Consider the following 21,420-nt stretch of genomic DNA (forward strand, 5'->3'; position numbering starts at 1 on the left):
TTTCTGGGCAGCCATCTTACTGTGCAAGCAAGAAAGAGTTTCACTTTGCAGAAATGGGTGAGTGACCCCTGCCTTTCACCCAGGTTGTTTTCATGCAGCATTTTCCTTTTGATTCTTTTCTGCTGACAGCAAAATAAGACAGCAAAGGAAGGTGGCATGGCGTGTCAGATCACACCATGCTCTGCCTTTGTGGTTCAGGATGTGTTTTGCAAGGAAATTCTTAAATTATCTTAATGGTTTGAATGCCCTTAGGCAATGAAGATTCTTCATCAAATGTTTTGGGAGAATTGGAACTGAAAGCCAACTTGAAAACTGAGGTATGGCTGACAATTCAGGTTTGCTGAGCCGTTTCGTGATCAAGATGCGCACACGCACGCGCACACACACACACACACACACACACACACACACACGGAACTTCCTATTCTCATCGTGCCTAAAACACTTAGTATTGCTCTTGCATATCCTCGGGGAGGGGAGTGAGCTAAGAAGCTCGGTAATCTTAGTACACAGTGGCCTCAATTCTAATGGATTAAGCCAAAAATCTAGGAGTTGCCCTCAGCTTCTCCCTGGCAAACCATATTTACACCACCACTAATTCTGACAGCTTCCATTTCCAGGATATAACATGACCGACGTACTTCTCTCTGTTTAGCTGTCACCCTATGTCACCCTGTTAGCCGCCATGTCAGTAGCAGCTCTTTAGACTTCTGCTTCCACTCCAGCCCATTGTCTACTCTCTGATTCATACAGCCACGTGGGTCATCTTTAAAAACAGTCAGGTGGGGCCAGGAGGTGGCATGGTGTTTAAGGTGCTGGACTCACACATGGCTGACAAGTTCGAGCCCTACACCTGGTAGCTTGAAAACCATGCCAGGTGCATGTGTTTACATGCCCAAAATCCTGAGAGGAAAAGGAACTGCAGCGTGGCTATCCCCCAGGGGGAGGGAGGGAGTAATTTCTCACTTTTCTTCCCTTTGTCTCTCCCCAGCTAGTGTACACACCCTATGGCAAAAACCTAAAACAAAATTAGGTTCTCATAAAATTTCCAGTGGCTGCCTTCACACTTAAAATCTACTCTTTTTTCATTTGATTTTTGTTTGTTTGTTTGTTTTAAAATCATGGCCTGTATGCCTTATAGCACTTAATCTCCATGCCCAGTTTCCAGCCAGGTCTTAGGGCATCTTTTGAATATACTTGATAGGATAGTCATTTAGGGAAGAGACGGACAGTGCGTAGGGAGCACACCTGGCCCAACAGGAGTGATGAACTGGCAGACAGGAAGGCTTACAAAGAAAACATCTGAGTGGAATTTTAAGAGTGGAAATTTACCAGAAGAGAGAGAAAAGAAAGATATCCCAGGCAAAGGAGACAATGTGTTCTAGTCCCAGAGACTGGCGGGTCCACAGTGTGTCCCAGATCCTGCACCTGTGCCAGCTGCACTGCACTGAGACATAAGTCTGGCAACAGAATGGGATCCAGTCAGGAAAGACCTTGTCTGTCGGACTAACCGCGAGTTTTACTGTTAAAGGAATAGAAGAGCTATTGATGGATTTGTTTTAAAACCCTCAGTTAACTTATGTTCATGGTGTTCTGAATTTTTTTTTAGACATTTGTGCCTTTAGAAGAAGAGAAACGGCATGAAATTCTACCACCACCAGAATGTTCGTGTGGGAAAAAAACAAGTACGCTAGGTAAGCCCTGCCTCAGTTTCTGTGTGCGACGTTTTTGTTGGCAGGGAAGGCCTTGGAGGGCAACCAGAGTATCAGAGAGGAGTAGGGAGCAACTCTCAAATTTTCGGTCTTTGGATCACTTTATGCTCTGAAAAACTGCTGAAGACCACAGAGAGCTTTTCGTTATGTAGATTTACCTGTTGGCATTCACCAAATACGAAATTAAAACTGGGAAAGTTACAAAATAAATACTAATTCACTATAATTAACTCACTATAAGTTTATTACAACATTTTTATTAAAAAATAAAAAGCTAGTTTCAGGCCAGCAATTGTCATGGTGGTAGACTCCCACCTGGCCGACTGCAGTTCAAGTCTCAGATTTGGCAGCTTGAAAATCATGCTGTGGGGGTTAAGGTGCTGGACTCCCACATGGCCAACCAAGGTTTGAGTCCTGGACTTGGTGGCTTGTTTTCTCTCTCTTCCTCTCTCTCTCTCTCTCTCATCAATTAAAAAAGTAATAATGATTAATAAAATTAAATAATTTTTTAAAGAAAGAAATCATACTGGTTACATGCTCATAGTACAGCTAATTAACATCTCATTTGTTAATTGTCAAGAAGGTAACATTTTTGTATTCCAAAATTCCTTATCCTCAGTTATATTTCTGACTGCTTTACTGCGTTAAGGTACAGTTTGGTAAGAGTTCTAATCACGTAAAAGGAAGTTATTTAAGAGAAAAATGTGTGTTCTGTCATTCTTGAGTAGAAACAGTAGGCCTTGCACTTTAAGTTTTCAAAGAATATAAACAGATCGCTGCTTGAGGGGATACGGTCTGACTTCTCACTTGAGGGCATGATTTTAAATGAACCAGAGCTATACTGTAGCTTAACAGCTGTATTAACGTCTCCCACCTTTTTCCTAAGGCTCAGATGACCAACAGAGGTAAAGCACTTTAGTGATTTCATAAATCACTGCCATTATTATAAAAATACAAGTAACGTTAATGTTGTGTTTTGAAAGAATTGGTCAGAATTTTGTAGTTCACAAAGACACCTAAGCAGTTATGTGGCCTCATATTCCTATGTTGATAAAGCTTTTCAAGAAGTTTTCCAGAGAGTGCGTGTACTTGCTGGGGAGAGAGGCGGAGAAAGCAAGCAGCCCCATGAGGCATGGCCATGCAGCAGTTTCTCCCGTCTGTGTCTCGGGCAGGCACACATAGGTGCCGCATGTCTTTCAAGCTGTCTGGTACTGCACTCAGAATCGTGCAGTGCCCATGCGGAATCCGGCTGCTTTACCCACCAGACCGTGGGCTAGCCCTCAGGAAACTGAACTTGTTTCTCTGCGGTTCAAAGGCAGTATTCAGTTTGCTTATGTCTCTTTTCTGTTTTTAAACAGCTGAACTACAGAGGGAGCCTTCTTTGGTGAGTAAATCACTGAATGTAAGTCACTGATAGTTCCGATTTCATCGTTGTTGGGTGATGCATCTTGGTTTCTGAGAAGCCTGGGGAGTGGACGTTTAGTGGAGACGTTACTTGCATTTCTTCAGAGACGGGCGACGCAGGGCCCTTGACGCCGAGGTCCCATACACCAGCTCTCCTTGCTCCTTTCCACTCCTCTGGCCACTAACGTGAACTCAGAACTTCCTGTTCTTGTTCCTATTATGGGATTTAAACATAGATTGTGATGTATTAAATCATCCTGCTGTTGCAGACACAGTAGATCTAGTGTGAACATTAAAGTTCACCTTTAGGTTTTTAGAAAACTTTTCTGGAGACATTCAGCTATAATTGCCATATATATACATCTTTTTTTCCAGATATGGCTCTCATAGTCTCTTTCATGTTTGAAGAGATTTTTGTTTTTTCTTTCTTTTTTTTTGTTTTAATTTTAATTTATGTACAGGGTACCTAATTTGTACCAGGAGTAAACATTTTGTAAAATGCTTACAAATCACAAATGATGCCATTCTTTACGGTGCCCCTAGAGGAATTGGGGGAGCTCTGCTTACAGTGGAATCAGGGTACTTACCACACTCCTGTTTAACACACCCGTCTTATAGCGAGGAACTCAGACTGGGTGTGATGAATGAGAAAGAAGAGAAGCACCAGTAGTTACCCAGTTTCGGGCCAACCACATAACTAGTGATTGAGGGAGCCAAATCCTACATGACCATCTGAGGTCGGAATCCCAGCCCCAGCTGAAGAGCACTGTGGGCGTGTCTAAAATTTCAACAGGATGGAGAAGTGGAGGAGGAAGGATTGCCTCGTGGTCATGCCCCACTGGGGATTGCTTTCTTCCTCCTTCTCTTTGTCTCTCTCTGGGGAATACTGATGCCACCCGGCAATTAAAAAGAAAAAAAGAGTTACAAGCCCACAGGTGGTATGAAAGTTAAGGTGGCTGTACCCCACATGGTCACTTCCGTGGTTTGAGTCCTGGACCTGACAGCTTAAAAATCATGCTGGGTGCACATGTGCATGCATATCCAAAATCCCTACGAGGAAAATGGAGGAAAAGAGATTATGGCATGGCCATCCCTCCTGGGAGCTGATTTCTCACTTTCCCTCTCTCTCTTTCTCTTTGTCTATATCTGGTATGAACACATGCCCTACAGCAAAAACTTTAAAAAAAATTTAGATAGACAGATGCCAAATGGAAATTCTTAGGACAAAATCCTTTTGGGTTTTAAAGAAAAAATAAATTCATGCAAGCTCCCTGGAAGGGAAGGCAGTTCATGGAATTCAGAAAACTTTTCTCTTGTGCCTTACTCTTTCGCCATGACCTTTATAAAGGCAAGGGAAATAAACACAGTAGGAACGTAATTTGTTAAACTATAACTTTTTCCAACAGAAAAATGTTCTATGCTCTTTCTGGGTGAAATTTAAAAGAACTTGTACTCTAGGGGTCTAGGTGGTGGCTCCCGGGTAAAATTGTGACACTGCTAGACTGAACCACAAGGGAAGGTTCTGGGCTCACATCCAGAGACCACCATAAAATCTCCATACACAGAGGCCCCTGATCTTGGGCTGACTGGGGCTGGGGTTAAATTGTGGTGTTAAGACCGTGTTAGGGCTGGGACCAGCAGATGGCATAATGGTTCTGTCGCTGGATTCCCATGTAGCTGACTGTGGTTCAAGTCCCAGACGCGGCAGCTTGAAACTCAAGCTGGGCATGTGTGCGTGCGTGCCCAAGATCCCGAGAGGAGAATGGAGGAGGAGCTGTGGCATGGCCATCCCCCCCAGGGGGTGATTTCTCACTTTCCGTCTGTGTCTGTCTGTCCGGTGAGCACCCTGTAGTAAAAACCTCTCTCCAAAAAGAAAACAAAGAAGACCCTGCTGAGGGTGCTATCTTTGTCTCTTGTCCATGGAAGTGATAAGTAATGAACTTCATTTACAAAAGAAGGGAGGCCAGTCAGTGGCATGGTGGCTAAGGACCTAGACTCCCATATGGCCCACCATGGTTCAAGTCCTGGGCCTGGTAAAATCACTCCAGGTGGTGTATGTGTGACCAAAATCCCAGGAGTAAAAGGAGTGTGGTGTGGCCATCCCCCAGAGGTAGTTTCTCACTTTACCTCTCTCTGCATCTCTCATGAACGTATGTGCCCTGTGGCGAAAGTCTAAACAGAAAGAAAGTGGACTTCATTCCTTTTGACATCTGCACAAATAGACAAGTCATGTAAGTTACCTTTTTCTGCCTTTAAGCATTTCATGAGACTGTCTGTAAGTAATCTCTTATATTATATATTTAGGTTGAAAACTCAGGCTCCAGAACCAATGAAGAAATTCATAACAAATCTTATAACAAAGGAGGTAAGTTAATGAATTTCACAGTAGTTATTTTAATATTAATCATAATGACCATTTGTTGAGTGTCTGCTCAGTGCCAGCCCAGATGCTCCTTACTTCACGGACTTTGTTACCTTATTCACAGTGAAGTGCGTGTTAACAGCACATCTCCTGTTACGGAGGCACGGAGGCTCTGAGTGGTCTAGTGAATTGTTCAAGGTCAGACAGCTTTGAGCAGTGCCTTGCCCTAAGTAGCTAGCAGAACTTTGACAGTAACCTCACAGTGGACTCAGTCTACTATGTGACACAAAATACAGCGTCGCCATGGTTTGTGTTAGGAAGTCTAGAAGTTGAGCTAAGTGTTCAACTGTACTTGCTAACTCTGACAAGCATTTCCAACAGGACAGCACATCAGGATGTCACATTTATGTGACCCTTCTTCCAGGGGTCAGGTCTCCTTCCATACAAGTTATCTGGGCTGCCAACTCCACATAGAATGAATTTTGTTGATTCCCTATTCCAAATGCAGAAAAGGCTGAATTCCCCTATACAGTTAATTTTATAATATATTATATCACATACTAAAAACAATGCACAGTAATTGTAAACACTCATGTACTTACCCATCACTTCGTTTTGTCATATGTTAAAATTTAGTATATTCGCTTTCTGTGGGGTTTTTGTTGTTGTTGTTGTTTGTTTTTTTAATTTGCTGTGGGACACATGAGCTCACCAGAGAGGGAAAATAAGAAAGCATCCCTCATGTGGGCCAGCTCTGCCACAATCCCTCGTCCTCCATTCTGCTCTTGTATTTTGGGCACACATAGACACCTGGTGTATTTTCAAGCTATCAGTTCTGGTACTGAACCACACAGTTATCCCTGTGGGATCCAGCCTCACCAAGGACCATGCCACCTGCTGACCTGCTGTCTTTGCTTGACTCAGAGAGAGGGAGGGAGGAAGCACCCCTTGATGGTGTGCTGCAGTCCCTTCCTCTCTTCTGTTCCCCCCCCCCCCGAATCTGGGGCAGGCACACACACGCACCTAGACTGGTTTTCAAGTTGTTGGAGTCAGAATGCTAACTGCCATTGTCCATGTGACATCCACTCCCTTAACCACTAAGTTACAGGGCTGGGCTACTTTTCATGCATTTTGAAAAAGTCTCAAGTATAGTTGAAACTCCTTTATGCTCATTTCCAGTTCAGTCTAAAAAAAACTCACTCCTAAGGAAACTACTACTCTGAGTTTGGTATCTGTTGTTTCTTATGTATTATGTGTGTCCATGTACATGGCATGTGTTGTCTGCTTTACATAAATGGTATCAGACAGATATAAACCATCTCAACCTTACTTCACATTCAACAATATGTTTTCACATTTTGTCTGGTTGATCTGTATAATTCTGATTATCTCCATTGCTTTTTATTGGGCCATCGGGGAAGTCATGATGATTTTTTCTGTGCAAAAATGCACCCTTCCCAACAAGCCAATAGTATGTCACTGTGTGAATCACCGTTTCTTGCTTCTTCCATCGGTGCACATTTAGGTTTCCTTGCACCTTTTCTAGTCGTGAGGAGTGCTGTTATGTGTGTGCTTTGACCTGTTTTCTGGTACATGTGTGTACTCGAATCTCTGAGTGTGGAGCTGCTCAGTTATAATCAGCTCTTGAACGTTACTGAATGTGCCAGGTTGTCCCCAGGAGGTATACCAGTTGTCCTTCCGTGCTTTCTCCTGCATTTCGTATGTCAGATTGGTGGAAATTTGTTCATCTGTCATGTCGTAGTTTATTTTTCTTAGACACTTTAACTGAGGGGAAAGGCCTTGAAGTCCGCTGTGTAAAAAGCCCCATGTTGTGACCCCAGATGTGTTATTTCTCTCCTGTATCATGTCTTAAACTGGAAGACAATGGCACTTAACCTGGTAACACCGTCTATTGCAGTACCTCATATGCAGTAAAATTCCTAATTGAGTTTTATTCCTTTCTCAAACCTAGCATAAGTAATGAAAAAATATTTAAGTTTATTTTCTTTTTTGTATTTACTACTCAGATATATCCAATGGTGAAAAAGACAGCATAAGCAGTATAAGACATCACAGTGTTGAAGCCAGCCCCGAAGAGGTGTGTGTCCATAATAAACTCAAGAATTTCATATGTCATGGATAGTATTTTCACCTGTGCACATAAAGTCTTTTTTTTTTTTCTTTTTTTGGAGAGATTTTCACTATAGGGCACGTGTGCTCGCCAGACAGACAGAGACATAGAGACAGAAAGCGAGAAATCACCCCCCAGGGGGGATGGTCACGCCGCAATCCCATCTGCTCCATTCTCCTCTCGGGATCTTGGGCATGCACGCACACGCGCCCGGCGTGAGTTTTAAGCCACCGGGTCCAGGACGTGAACCGCGGTCGACTACATGGGAGTCCAGCGACAACCATTATGCTAACTGCTGGTTCCCATGCACATAAAATCTTAAGAAAAGTTTCACTTCTTTGTATAAATTAAATATTAAATGGGTGTATTAAGTGTTCTATATAGCACTTTTACCTGTTTATGTTCTTGTAGTGTTTAGGTAATTTGGAAGGGCCCAGGATTATTTGGAAAAATCCATGTTATATAGCCAAAATGTTTTTTAATGTATTACCTTTCATCAACTATAAGAAGATCATTTTTGTTTAAGAATTATTTATTTATTATTATTTATTTATTTATTTTAATCTGACCAGAGAATGAATGAGAGACAGAAAGTAAGAAAGCAAGCCACCAAGTCTGGAACTTAAACTGCGGTCAGTCATGTGGGAGTCCTGCACCTTAACCACCACACATCCTGCCAACCCCAAAAAGACCTTTTTTGGGGGAGAGGTTTCTTTTGCTATAGGGCACACGCACTCGCCAGAGTCAGACAGAGAGATAGAAAGCGAGAAATCACCTCCCAGGGGGGATGGCCATACTGCAATCCCTTTTCTTCCATTCTCCTCTCGGGATCTTAGGCACGCATGCACACGCGCCCGGCGTGAGTTTAAGCCACCGGGTCCAGGTTTGACTACATGGGAGTCTAGCAACATAGCCATTACACTAACTGCTGGTCTCCAAAAAGAGCATTTTTAATGAGCCGTTAGAAGAGTAGAAGGAGCCAGCAGGTGGCATGATGGATATGTTGCTGGACTCCCACAGAGTGAACCACTGTTCAAGTCTTGCACCCAGCAGACACACTGGGTGTGTGTGCATGCGTGCCCAAAATCCCAAGAGGAGAGTGGAGGAGAAGGAATTCCAGTGTGGCCATCCTCCCAGGGGAGGATTTCTCGCTGTCTGTCTCTCTCTTTCTCTGGTGAGTGCATGTGCCCTATAGCAAAAATCTCTCTTAAGAAAAAAGAAAAGAGTAGAAGAGTAGGCAAGTACATCGTCAATTATAGCACATAGTGTGACTTCACAGATGGTAAAATGAAATACTTTGTTTAAAACATTTTTTAAAGGTCGAAATATAGTACATAGCTTTGCATACTTTGAAGTTCTAACTAAAGTTTTGAATGTTTTGTATGGATTTATGTTCAAATCTAAAAACTCAAATTTATGAAATTAGTATAATTTGTATTTTAATGTCAAAATTGTTATAGAATTTTTAAATTTTATGTCAATTTATTTCAAAGTCTAGACGTAGACATAAAGTATTCTCAAGATAATTTATTTGTTCCAAGTTCTTTGCTTTTAATATGGTCATTCTTAATTCCAGGGTGAAGAGGAAGAAAGGCCTGTATCTAAAAGAAAAAGAAAGAAGCATTGCCCCTCTTCAGAAGATGAACTGGGTATTTAGAATACAAATGTTTCTGTTTTAGAGATCTTTGAATATCATATTATTTTCACATCCAAAAGAATGGGCTAGTAACATAGAAAATTCTCTAGGGTAGTAACGATTTACTACATAATCTTTGAAGCTGATTTGTTTCCAGACTAGTCTGATACCTGCTAGTCTTTTCTGGACTTGGTCTGGAAACTAGATGGTGTCCTGCAGAAGATCCACATAAGCCCAGCCAGTTACCCCTGAGTCCTGCAGTTTATTTCCTGAGCAGATCCTCCAGAGCCAGCAAAGCACTGCAGTCGAGATGGACAGCGTACTTCTGCAAAGTGCCAGCCAGTAAAGCTGCCTGCAGGAGTGAAAAGGTCCCACACTGATTTTTGCCTAGCAGCTTCTAGTACATGTGGCTGTTGAGGATTCGAATGTGGTCAGTGTGACTGATAGACTGAATGTTAGTTGTATTAATTATAATTATTTTGAATTGTAATTGACCAGGGGGTTATTGATTACCGTATTAACAGTAAGCACTTGCTGCATGCATGCCTGAGAAAGGATGGAGAGTGAAATACTTTCCTTTTCTGGTTTCGTTGGTGTGATTACTATATAAGAATCTATTGAGTTCATACTTTTTGCCGTGATTCAGTGTTCAGATCACATCAAAAAACTTTTGGTTTTTCCGTATCACAAGCCTAAGGAAAAAAGTCTCAGATTGTTTTAAAATAGAACTATGCATTTTATTCTTTTTTAGTTTTTATTCCTTTGCGATTCTGTCCAAACTTATTTACAGATGACAATCCAGATGTCCCGGATTCCAGAATAGAAACTTCACAGAGACAGCATTCTAAAACTGAGCTGCAAGACACAAAGGTATTTTTTCCCACACATTAATTTTGCATTTTAGAAATAACCTAATTATATGACTATGATACTTAGTAGTATTAATATCTTTTTCCATTCTGACATCCCTTTTTACATATCTATAATAATAATGACTTCATTATAAAAGGTGTCCCTGTAGAAAACAATTGTTACACTTTATAACTCTTTTTTTTTTTTTTTTTTTAAAAAAAAATTGTTTCCCTTTATAACCTTTTTTTTTTTTTTTTTTTTTTTTGAGAGGTTTTCACTATAGGGCACATGTGGTTGCCAGACAGAGAGAGACAGACATAGAGACAGAAAGCGAGAAATCACCCCCCAGGGGGGATGGTCACGCCGCAATCCCATCTGCTCCATTCTCCTCTCGGGATCTTGGGCATGCACGCACACGTGCCCGTCGTGAGTTTTAAGCCACCGGGTCCAGGACGCGAACCGCGTTCGACTACATAGGAGTTCAGCAACACAGCCATTACGCTAACTGCTGGTTCCCACACTTTATAACTCTTAAAGATTGTATTAATATCACAGTTTAAAGACACTCATTGCTTAGGGCTTTTTTGTTACTAGTAGTATTGACTTTTTTTTTTTTTACCCAAGAGAATTTTTGGTATAGGATATGTGTGCTTACCAGAGAGACAGAGACAGACAGACTGAAAGCAAGAAATCACCTCCCAGGGTGGATGGCCACGTCCGGATCCCTTCTCTTCCATTCTCTTCTTGGGATTTTGGGTATGCATGCACATGTGCCCAGCATGAGTCTCAAGCCTCCGGGTCTGGGACTTGAGCCACAATCAGCCCTGTGGCAGTCCAACATCTTAACCACTATGACACCTGCTGTCCCCCATATTGGCTTCTTAAGGCTTCTATAGATGCTTTCTTCCAAAGTATAATATACTTTACCACAGATACATTTATAATAAAGGGCTTCAATACTCTCCCTTATCCCTAGCATACCCTACCTCTAAAATTCAGGTAGTGTAAGGCTTGGTCTTGCTTTGTGCCTTATTTTTACCTCTGACTCAGGGAAGTGGCTCACAGATTCTTATTCCTGCCCTGCCCTCTTTTGGTCTAGGTCCATATATCCCCAATTCCTAAAGACACCTTTTCTTGGAAGTTCTTCCATTGGCTCTTTACCTCACCAAAGTAATTCCTTCTCCTATTTCTTTATTTTTTCACCCTATTCTAAAAGTATTTAAGTTGTGTTATAAAAACACATTAGTTGGGACCAGCAGTTAGCGTAATGGCTATGTCGCTGGACTCCCACGTAGTCGACCGCGGTTCATGTCCCGGACCCGGTGGCTTAGAAACTCACGCAGGCATGTGTGCGTGCGTGACCAAGATCCCGAGAGGAGAATGGAGGAGAAGGGATTGCAGCGTGGCCATCCCCCCTGAAGGGTAATTTCTCGCTTTCTAGCTTTCTTTCTTTCTATCTCTCTGTCTCTGTCTGTCTGGCGAGTGCACGCACCCTATAGCAAAAACTTCTTAAAAAAAAAAAGTATTAGCTCACTAAAACCAATTCAGAATCTCTTTTCCCCGTAACTCATGAACTCAGTAAGAAGTAGGGTACAATTTAACAGCCTAAGAAGGAAAGTGCTGCATCATTATGAATTCCAATTAACTGGCGCCAAGAAAAGAACTGGGCCTACTCTCACTCCATCCTGTCCAGAGCAAGGATCTTGAGACAGTCTTTCTAAATTTGAAGAGAAGGACATTGAAGGGGTATTTTTTTGTTTTCCCTTCGATTTCAGGTAAGTTTTTTTTTTTTTTTTGAGAGGTTTTTGCTATAGGGCGCGTGCACTCACCAGACAGACACAGAGAGACAGAAGGCGAGAAATCACCCCCCAGGGGGATGGCGCAATCCCTTCTCCTCCATTCTCCTCTCGGGGTCCTGGGCACGCACGCACACGTACCCGGCATTAGTTTTAAGCCACCGGGTCCAGGCCGCGAACCGCAGTTGACTACGTGGGAGTCCAGCGACATAGCCATTATGCTAACTGCTGGTCCCCAGGTAAGTTTTTTTAATGCTAAATTTAAATATAATTTAACTTCACTTGATCTTAGTCAAAAGGCAGAGAAACAATAAATATAATCTAACTTAATTATTTAAAAGTTGAATATAGAAACCATATTTTCAGCATTATGAAACAATGTTTTCTTGATGGTAAACTGCCTACAATAGCATTTATTTAATATCACATTTAATGATAAAGGTAATTTCTGGACAGTAGTTTGGGAGTGATTTTATCATTCCTACTACAAGTTTTCTTCATAGTAAGTATGTTTCACTTTATGAAGGCAATAAAGCCATTATTCTGAGTATGAGACTAAAAGATGACCAGAATCAAATAATTGAAAAACTCGAGGCACTGGAAAATTATTAAGTCATTGGGAAAGGCATGGTATATTTTTCTATGCAGAAAAGTCATGACTTGTTTGAGACCGAGTAAAAGGAATAAAAAGTGGGTCGCAAGTGTGTGGTCAGGATCTGATGAAACGGTGAAGAGCTTGCATGATGGCTGTGAAAGAATCAGGTCATAAAGCAAAATGCACTCCTTCTGGTGACTGGAGGGACTGGGGGCAGGGCGTTGTCAGTCCCCCCGTGAGACAGGTGAAGGTGAAGGTGTGCTGGCTGACATGAGGGGGGCTCCCACACCCCAAGAAAATGCTTGTTCTCGTCCTCCCCCATCACACACACACACCCTCACGCATTCCCACTCAGCTCTTCACAAGGCTCCAGACCGGAAAACCCCAGCATGCCGTGAGTTGCAGTGTTTGACGCTACAGCAGGTGGATTGTGGAGAAGGCTCCCAGCTTTCCCACAGGCTTGCCCCTCGTCCTCTGAACTAGTGCCCGCCCAAGTTGGGTACTGAGGTGTGAGAAGGAGCAGCGGGGTCACTATTTATCTGCCCTCTAGCTAAACACTTAAAAAGTAAGGCCTGCGGGATGAGCAGATGGCTTAATAGTTATGTCGCTGGACACGCCAACTGCAGTTCAAGTCCCAGACCTGGTGACTTGAAACTCACGCTGGGCGCATGTGTGAACACACCCAAAATCCCGAGAGGAGAATGGAGAAGGGATTGCAGCGTGGCCATCCCCCCTGAGGGGTGATTTCTCACTTTCTGTCTGTCTCTCTTGTGTCTCTTGTGAGAGCACATGTGCAGTAGCACAAATCTCTCTTAAAAAATAATTAAGGCCTATGGGACCAGCAGTTAGCGTAATGGCTATGTCGCTGGACTCCCATGTAGTTGACCACAGTTCAAGTCCTGGACCCGGTGGCTTAAAACTCAGGCCAGGCGTGTGTGCACGCGTGCCCAAAATCCCAAGAGAAGAACGGAGGAGAAGGGATTGCGGCGTGGCCATCCTCCCTGGGGGGTGATATTTCACTTTCTGTCTCTCTGTCTCTGTCTGTCTGGCAAGCACATGTGCCCTATGGCGAAAACCTCTCCAAAAAAAAAAAAAAAACAGAAAGAGAAAAAAAATAATAATTAAGGCCTGCTACTATTTAATACGTAGATTGACCCTGGTGCCCTCACCACAAATGAGCTTACCTCTGATTCGAGGTGTCGGTCATGTTGTAATCGCAGGTCTCCAGGTCATACAGGACTTCACGATGCCTTAAAGAAAGCTGGCGTCCCACAGTACGAAGAACTTGAGAATGACCCCCTGCTTAGCATTGTACGATTTCGTGGCTTACAGATCATCAAATGACCTCGTTTTCATTACACTGGCCCTTTTTAGCAGAGGTGACAAGTGTAGATACTGGAGACTGTATAGGAGGGGTGCATAGTGGGAAGCAGGAGAGAGCAAAGAATGAAGTAGAAAGTATCTACCCTTGTTGAAATGCAGCCGTTGTTTTATAAGTCAGGCTTTGCACCTGTTCTTCCATCCGCTTCTGATAGTAGTGTTTCACATATTCTTTGTGTTTCTACCTCTGTAGTATGTTTTTCTCACAGATGGAGAATCATGGTTGAGGTATGGATCATAGTAGTCACAATAAAACTTAGGCATGTTGCTCTGCAGGCCCTTGGCAATTCTGTTCCTTTTTAATTTTTTTTTCTATTTTTCTTTATTTTATGTTACTCGAGTTATTTGTTATAATTTTTTTTTTTTTGAGAGATTTTCACTGTAGGGCGCATGCGCTTGCCAGCCAGACAGAGAGAGACATAGAGACAGAAAGCGAGAAATCACCCCCCAGGGGGGATGTGATGGCTGTGAAAGAATCAGGTCATAAAGCAAAATGCACTCCTTCTGGTGACTGGAGGGACTGGGGGCAGGGCGTTGTCAGTCCCCCCGTGAGACAGGTGAAGGTGAAGGTGTGCTGGCTGACATGAGGGGGGCTCCCACACCCCAAGAAAATGCTTGTTCTCGTCCTCCCCCATCACACACACACACCCTCACGCATTCCCACTCAGCTCTTCACAAGGCTCCAGACCGGAAAACCCCAGCATGCCGTGAGTTGCAGTGTTTGACGCTACAGCAGGTGGATTGTGGAGAAGGCTCCCAGCTTTCCCACAGGCTTGCCCCTCGTCCTCTGAACTAGTGCCCGCCCAAGTTGGGTACTGAGGTGTGAGAAGGAGCAGCGGGGTCACTATTTATCTGCCCTCTAGCTAAACACTTAAAAAGTAAGGCCTGCGGGATGAGCAGATGGCTTAATAGTTATGTCGCTGGACACGCCAACTGCAGTTCAAGTCCCAGACCTGGTGACTTGAAACTCACGCTGGGCGCATGTGTGAACACACCCAAAATCCCGAGAGGAGAATGGAGAAGGGATTGCAGCGTGGCCATCCCCCCTGAGGGGTGATTTCTCACTTTCTGTCTGTCTCTCTTGTGTCTCTTGTGAGAGCACATGTGCAGTAGCACAAATCTCTCTTAAAAAATAATTAAGGCCTATGGGACCAGCAGTTAGCGTAATGGCTATGTCGCTGGACTCCCATGTAGTTGACCACAGTTCAAGTCCTGGACCCGGTGGCTTAAAACTCAGGCCAGGCGTGTGTGCACGCGTGCCCAAAATCCCAAGAGAAGAACGGAGGAGAAGGGATTGCGGCGTGGCCATCCTCCCTGGGGGGTGATATTTCACTTTCTGTCTCTCTGTCTCTGTCTGTCTGGCAAGCACATGTGCCCTATGGCGAAAACCTCTCCAAAAAAAAAAAAAAAAACAGAAAGAGAAAAAAAATAATAATTAAGGCCTGCTACTATTTAATACGTAGATTGACCCTGGTGCCCTCACCACAAATGAGCTTACCTCTGATTCGAGGTGTCGGTCATGTTGTAATCGCAGGTCTCCAGGTCATACAGGACTTCACGATGCCTTAAAGAAAGCTGGCGTCCCACAGTACGAAGAACTTGAGAATGACCCCCTGCTTAGCATTGTACGATTTCGTGGCTTACAGATCATCAAATGACCTCGTTTTCATTACACTGGCCCTTTTTAGCAGAGGTGACAAGTGTAGATACTGGAGACTGTATAGGAGGGGTGCATAGTGGGAAGCAGGAGAGAGCAGCTCAGGAAAGAAAATTCACAGGCGCAGAAATGGAAAGTTCCCTGTGAGGATGATGTCTATGATTTATCTTTGACTTGATTGACATGCGATGCATGTACGCTTTGAAAAACCATATTGTATGCTATGAAGGTAAATTTAAAAAGAAAAAAGGAAAAGCTCAAAAAAGTATATTGATCCTTTACACACTGGCTTAAGAGTCTTGCAAAAAAGAATGTGTGTGTGTGTGTGTGTGTATACACATATCTTCATCCATATGACAAATGGAATATTTGTGCTCTCTCTATATGTGTGCATATATGTGTATATACAGTTTTATGTGTGGGGTATGTGTGTGTGAGGCAGAGATAATATTTATAAAACTGGCACAATCAAATAAGAGAACCTCAGCTGCTTCTGTTACAAGAAATAACAGTCTTTGTCATCCTCATTACTAAGTAAAAGAGTAAGATCTGTGGACTATGAGATATGGGTATTATGTGGATATATATACTCTTATGTCTGTTCCCCACTTAAATCCCTGAAAGGCCACATCAAAGCCCAATGACACTAAGTGCTCCTGCAAAAGGATGTGGGGGGCAGAAACCCTTTGGAATTTGGAACCAGGAGAATATATTTCTGTTCAACAATAAGTAAGTTTAAAAGTAACAGAAATGAGAATTTACAATTACTTATAATGAGCTAGTAAAGAAATAAGCAGTTTAAGTTACTTTGGTTTTTTATTTCATCTTCCGTTTGTGTGCTTTGGTTACCCACTGTAAACATTTTGGTAGGCCATGCTGCACACTTTTTTGGAGGGTGAATAACTTAACCATTGAGAGAGCACTGGTCTAAATCAGGCCAGCTGGGTACCCGGAAATGCCCTTGGCACTTTCTGACTTATCCCTCCAGCACTCCACCGAGATAACAGTGTGTTCCAATTCCTGTCAGTTCCTCCTTTGCAGTGTCTGGCAAAAAGACGAAAGTCCAGGCTAGGGGAAGAGAAAAGCAATTTCTGTTTTGGAGGGAAAAATAATAGTGGCCTTACCATGTTATGATTGAACATCCTTATCTCATGCTTTTCTGCCTTCTAGATTTTTGTCTTTTTATAGTCTCACTAGCTGCAATAATAGTTACAAAAGAGTACCAAGAAATTGTTTTTGAAATAGAAAGGAGAGTGAGGAGAGTGAATGGAGCAAGGTTACGTCTGAAAACAAAAGTTTCTTGTCTGATTCAACTCTATAGGAAGAGAACTCTGCAGATTTGGAAGAATTATCTAAAACAAGTTCTAAGACAAACAATGCTCTTTCAAGGGCCGTGGAAGAAAAGGGTGAGTAAAACAACCACTTAGATAACAGGTAGAGGAAGCCCTCAAAGCAGTTAGCATAACCCTTACCAGGCTTTGCCAGCCGAAACCTCTTTTGCAGTTACTAGGAGGCTCACGTGCTCACCAAAGGGACATACAGAGAGAACGAGAGGCAGCAGGAAAAGCACGCCCCCATGGGACATGGAGACATGTGTGCCCCTGTCCTGTGTGTTTTCCAAGCTGCTGGGGCTGGAATTCAAACCTCACAGTCGTCAGGCTCCTTTAACCACCACGGTGCCGGCGCTGCCACCTGAAACGTGTTCTGCTTCCTTGCTTTCCCTGCATGACACGTTACCTCATGCTTAATATTGGATCCTACACAGCCCGAAGTATACTGCTTGTCCATTACCAAACCCCAGCTTATTAATCTCCGCGGTAGAGACATGAAAAGACAGTTGCTGTGCCTGCATAGTCAGCTGGCCAAGGTGCCTCAGCTCTGACCCGAGCCCTGCCTTCTCTGCAGACGAGTGTGGCAGTGGCGAAGCTGCTGGAGAAAAGACGGAGCAGAACGAAGAAGACAGCGTGAAGTTTCAGGAGGTGAGGAATGTCTCTCATACTTACTGTTCATAATCGTGTTAGTACTGAAACCAAATTAATGTGTTAAATACTGTTACATGGAGTTTTTCTTAAGGACTATTGAAGGTTTTTCTCTTTTTTTTCCCTTTGTTTCTTCTATGCAGTGGGGCACCATTTCATACGATGTATTTTATCATTGTCATTGTGATTTATTTTCTCTTCCATTTGGCTTCATCAAAACATTTGTATAAGGCCTACTTATGTCATGGCCAGATAGGATCATCCTAGTGTCCTACATCGATGGCAGTGGCAGATGCCCGGCCTGGCAGCTTAGCATTGCCAGGCCAGGCACCAGGACATTGCCACCACAGGAGGTGGCTTGAGCTGTGGACAATAGCCAGGGTGAAATGAGAGCAGCAGCAGGGTGTGCAGCGGCATGCTCCAACAGCTCGAGGGGACCCAGTTTCATAGCAGAGGCCATGGGTCCCTGGGAGGCTGCAGGGACAGATAGATCGGAGCGGCCCAGCCACCCAGGGCCCATGCAGGTGTGCAGGGAGCCCGTGGAGAAAGGCGCTGCAGCTACCCAAAACAGAACTGCACAAAGCGGAGGACATGGCCTGGACGCCAGCCCCATGTCCTAGATGACCACTGCCGAGCGTGCCAGGTGTCTCTGGTTTTACCTTCTCGTCCTTGTACGTGAGGAGCATGGTGCACTCCTTCGCTGTCCTTACAGACAGCATCTTGCTGTGTCGCAGCCCTGCAGCCTCAGCCACCTGAGCAGCCGGGATGACAGACACGCACCGCCATGCCGAGCTTTTCAGAGTGGGCCAGGAGTCGACCTCAGCATCGTGCTACCACAGCTCAGCCATCCTTTATTTTTTTATAAGAGACAATAGTTAGTCACGAGTATTGCATTTTCAGAAAAGTTGTGATGTATTTTCTCTGTTTTTCTATGCAGAAATGCGTCATGACTTTTGCTACAACTCAGTAACGTGGCCTAAATCTCAATTTCTATAGACATACATATTTATTGCAAAAGTAAAAGATAATGATTACCAAGCACTACCTTCTATTACATAATTGCCTCATAATCCTCATGACTGAATTCAAGAGTTATAAAAGACCAGCAGATGGCATGGCGTTTAAGGTGGTTGGATCCCACATGGCTGACTGTACAGTTTGAGTTCTGGACTTAGTGGTTTGAAAATAATGCCAGGCATATGCGCATGCATGCCTAAAATCCCAACAGGAAAACGAAGGGAAAGGATTGCAACGTGGCCATCCCTCCCGGAGGGTGATTTCTCACTTTTCCTCTCAATCTCTGTCTCTCTGGTGAGTGCACATACCCTATAGCAAACTGAAAGAAAAACAAAACAAGAAAAGAGCTATTAATATTTATTTTAAGTGAGAGAATTAATATACTGAGCCCAGAGCCACGTATTTGTTCATTAACAATGCTAAGATTTGTGCCATTGAAGGAGGGCACTCTAATAAAGTCTCAGTTTGAGAAAATGAGAATAAACTATCTCTGTAATAGAGGAGAGAATTATATTTTTATTGTTTTTCTCCCCTTTAGGAAGATCAACCAATAATTGTTAAAAGGAAAAGAGGAAGACCTCGTAAATACCCTGTAGAAACAGCGTTAAAAACGAGTAGGTTTTTGATACGTTTTTAATTCACACATAAGAAATTAAGAAATTTTCATACCGACTTTCTAAGTGAGATTTATTTTGCTTTCTTTTGTTTTGCTTTTTAGAAGAAGATTCCAAAACAGACGCTGGCATTGTCACTGTAAGTAATTGCAGAGATGAAGTATTCAGACAGACATTCGCTCTTGGCCGGGAGAAGGGTATATTGCAACATCTAGGATTTTGAACAACTTTTTTTTTTTTTTGTATTTGAAGAGCTTCAAAGACTATCTTAAATAAGACACTGAGTAACCATTCAAAAACACTTGGATTAGTAATATCTTCATAGACAGTTATTTTAGTTGTTCTTTGGCTTGATTTCATCCTCACAAGTTTGATTATGTAAAAATTATCTAGGAACTTATTTTTATGTAGTCAGCTTTGGTTAAAATAAAATTTAGGCCAACAGATGGCATGGTGGTTAAGGTACTAGACTACCACGTGGCCAACCACAGTTCGAGTCCTGGACCGGGTGGCTTGCTTTCTCGCTTTCCCTTTCTCCCTGTCTCTTCTTCTTGGTCTCTCTCTGGTGAACATACATGCCCTATAGCAAATTTTTAAATAATAATAAAATTAAATAATTTTTTAAATAAAAATTTATTGTTTTATGTGATTGTAAGACAGTGACTTCTTTTTCAAGACATCCAAATTGTCTTGCCATCTTATGTTTTCTATGGAATTGGAATTGTTCTTTTCTATGGAATTGGAATTGTTCATGTACTAAACTGTTCACCCATTCCAGTGCAAGAAAATGGTCGATGTTAACCTTATCTTCTTTTAAGAATTTTTTATTTAATTTTATTTATTCATTCATTTATTTTATTTTGACCAAGAGAGAGAGAGAAAGTGAGAAAGCAAGCCATCAGGTATGGGACTTCAGCCGTGGTCGGCCATGTGGGAGTGTCCATTGCCTTAACCACCGTGCTACCTGCTGGCCCCAATACTTTATCTTCTTAAACTTGCTTTATCTTTTTTTTTTCTTTTTGGAGAGGTTTTTTGCTATAGGGTGCATGTGCTCGCCAGAAAGAGAGAGACAGAGACCGAGAAATCACCCCCCAGGGGAGATGGCCACACCGCAATCCCTTCTCCTTTCTCCTCTCGGGATCTTGGGCACGCACGCACACGCGCCTGGTGTGAGTTTAAGCCACTGAGTCCAGGACTCGAACCGCGGTCAACTACATGGGAGTCCAGCAACATAGCCATTATGCCAACTGCTGGTCCCAAACTTGCTTTATCTTTGACCCTGAAGCGTTTTATTAAGAACACTATATGAGGACAGTGTCTGCTCACTTCACAAAAGCACAGGGTTCAAGCCTCAGCTTTGCCTCTTACTCCTAGAACTGTGCTTCAGGGCCATGCATGTGACCCTCTTGAAATCCCATTTCCTTGGGTATAACACTAATGGTATAGTGACACCTGCGGCACTTAATTCATAGTTACTACAAGACCACGCGGTCCATGCGCCGCTGCGTTCCCCGACGTGAAACTGTGGGGAACATTGACGTCAGTGGCCATCTACACTGCCTGTGGGGCCCGTCCTCCAGCGCTGCAGCAGGGGAGCCAAGGGAGGGCTCATTGGAAAGACCTGTGTTCAGAAGCATAGGCATCCATGTTTGCTACGTTTAGCTAATCAGCTGCAAGATAGGTCTCCAACATTCTGCCTCCTTAATAATCAGAGTCCTACCCCTTCTTTGCATTAGTGATTGTCTGTGTGCTGATATCAGGTTTTCCTTGTTTAAACAGGTCGAGCAGTCTCCACCTAGCAGCAAACTGAAAGCAATGCCGACAGGTATATACTGCAGCCTTCCAAAGGGAGGGAAGCCGGCTGCCGGGGTGGGCTCTAGACTTTGCCCCCGTCTCTTGTTGAAGTGGGTACTTGGGTATAACACCAATGGTATAGTGACACCTGCAACACTTAACTCATACAGTTAAAAGCTATTGTCCTTACAGCCATGAGACTGTACCTGTGGACATTTTGGGAAGCCTTCATAGAGAAAGATAAAGGCAACAAAAAAAAAAATAAAATAATGAAGGCATTACATCCAAGGAAATCCAGCTTGCACTGCAATGCTCAAACCATCATTGCTGGGTACATTTAAGGAGAAATGCATCAGCCTGGAGATTGGATGCTGTTATAAAAGCACAAATTCAGCTCAAGAACCTATTCTCAAAGGAATCTTTTTTTTTTTTTTTTTTTTTTTTTTTTTTTTTTTTGGGGGTTTTTTTTTATGGGGGCCTGTGCCCCCAAC

At 43.1% G+C, this 21,420-nt stretch overlaps 1 protein-coding gene across 1 annotated transcript in view; it reads left to right on the forward strand.

Annotated features, from left to right (window-relative positions):
• The window catches only part of BOD1L1 (biorientation of chromosomes in cell division 1 like 1), a 67,635-nt gene that overhangs the window by 35,552 nt on the left and 10,663 nt on the right, over positions 1 to 21,420 (forward strand). The window contains exons 15-26 of the mRNA XM_027770448.1: positions 253 to 317; positions 1,610 to 1,694; positions 3,071 to 3,096; positions 5,421 to 5,481; positions 7,506 to 7,576; positions 9,186 to 9,258; positions 10,036 to 10,115; positions 16,847 to 16,931; positions 17,431 to 17,504; positions 19,060 to 19,135; positions 19,240 to 19,274; positions 20,915 to 20,960. Of these exons, the coding sequence (XP_027626249.1) occupies positions 253 to 317; positions 1,610 to 1,694; positions 3,071 to 3,096; positions 5,421 to 5,481; positions 7,506 to 7,576; positions 9,186 to 9,258; positions 10,036 to 10,115; positions 16,847 to 16,931; positions 17,431 to 17,504; positions 19,060 to 19,135; positions 19,240 to 19,274; positions 20,915 to 20,960 (777 nt within the window). The remainder of the gene's footprint in view (positions 1 to 252; positions 318 to 1,609; positions 1,695 to 3,070; positions 3,097 to 5,420; positions 5,482 to 7,505; positions 7,577 to 9,185; positions 9,259 to 10,035; positions 10,116 to 16,846; positions 16,932 to 17,430; positions 17,505 to 19,059; positions 19,136 to 19,239; positions 19,275 to 20,914; positions 20,961 to 21,420) is intronic.

Source organism: Tupaia chinensis, unplaced genomic scaffold (genome assembly GCF_000334495.1).
Source record: "Tupaia chinensis unplaced genomic scaffold, TupChi_1.0 Scaffold000138_1, whole genome shotgun sequence".
In the NCBI taxonomy this organism is placed as follows: domain Eukaryota; kingdom Metazoa; phylum Chordata; class Mammalia; order Scandentia; family Tupaiidae; genus Tupaia; species Tupaia belangeri.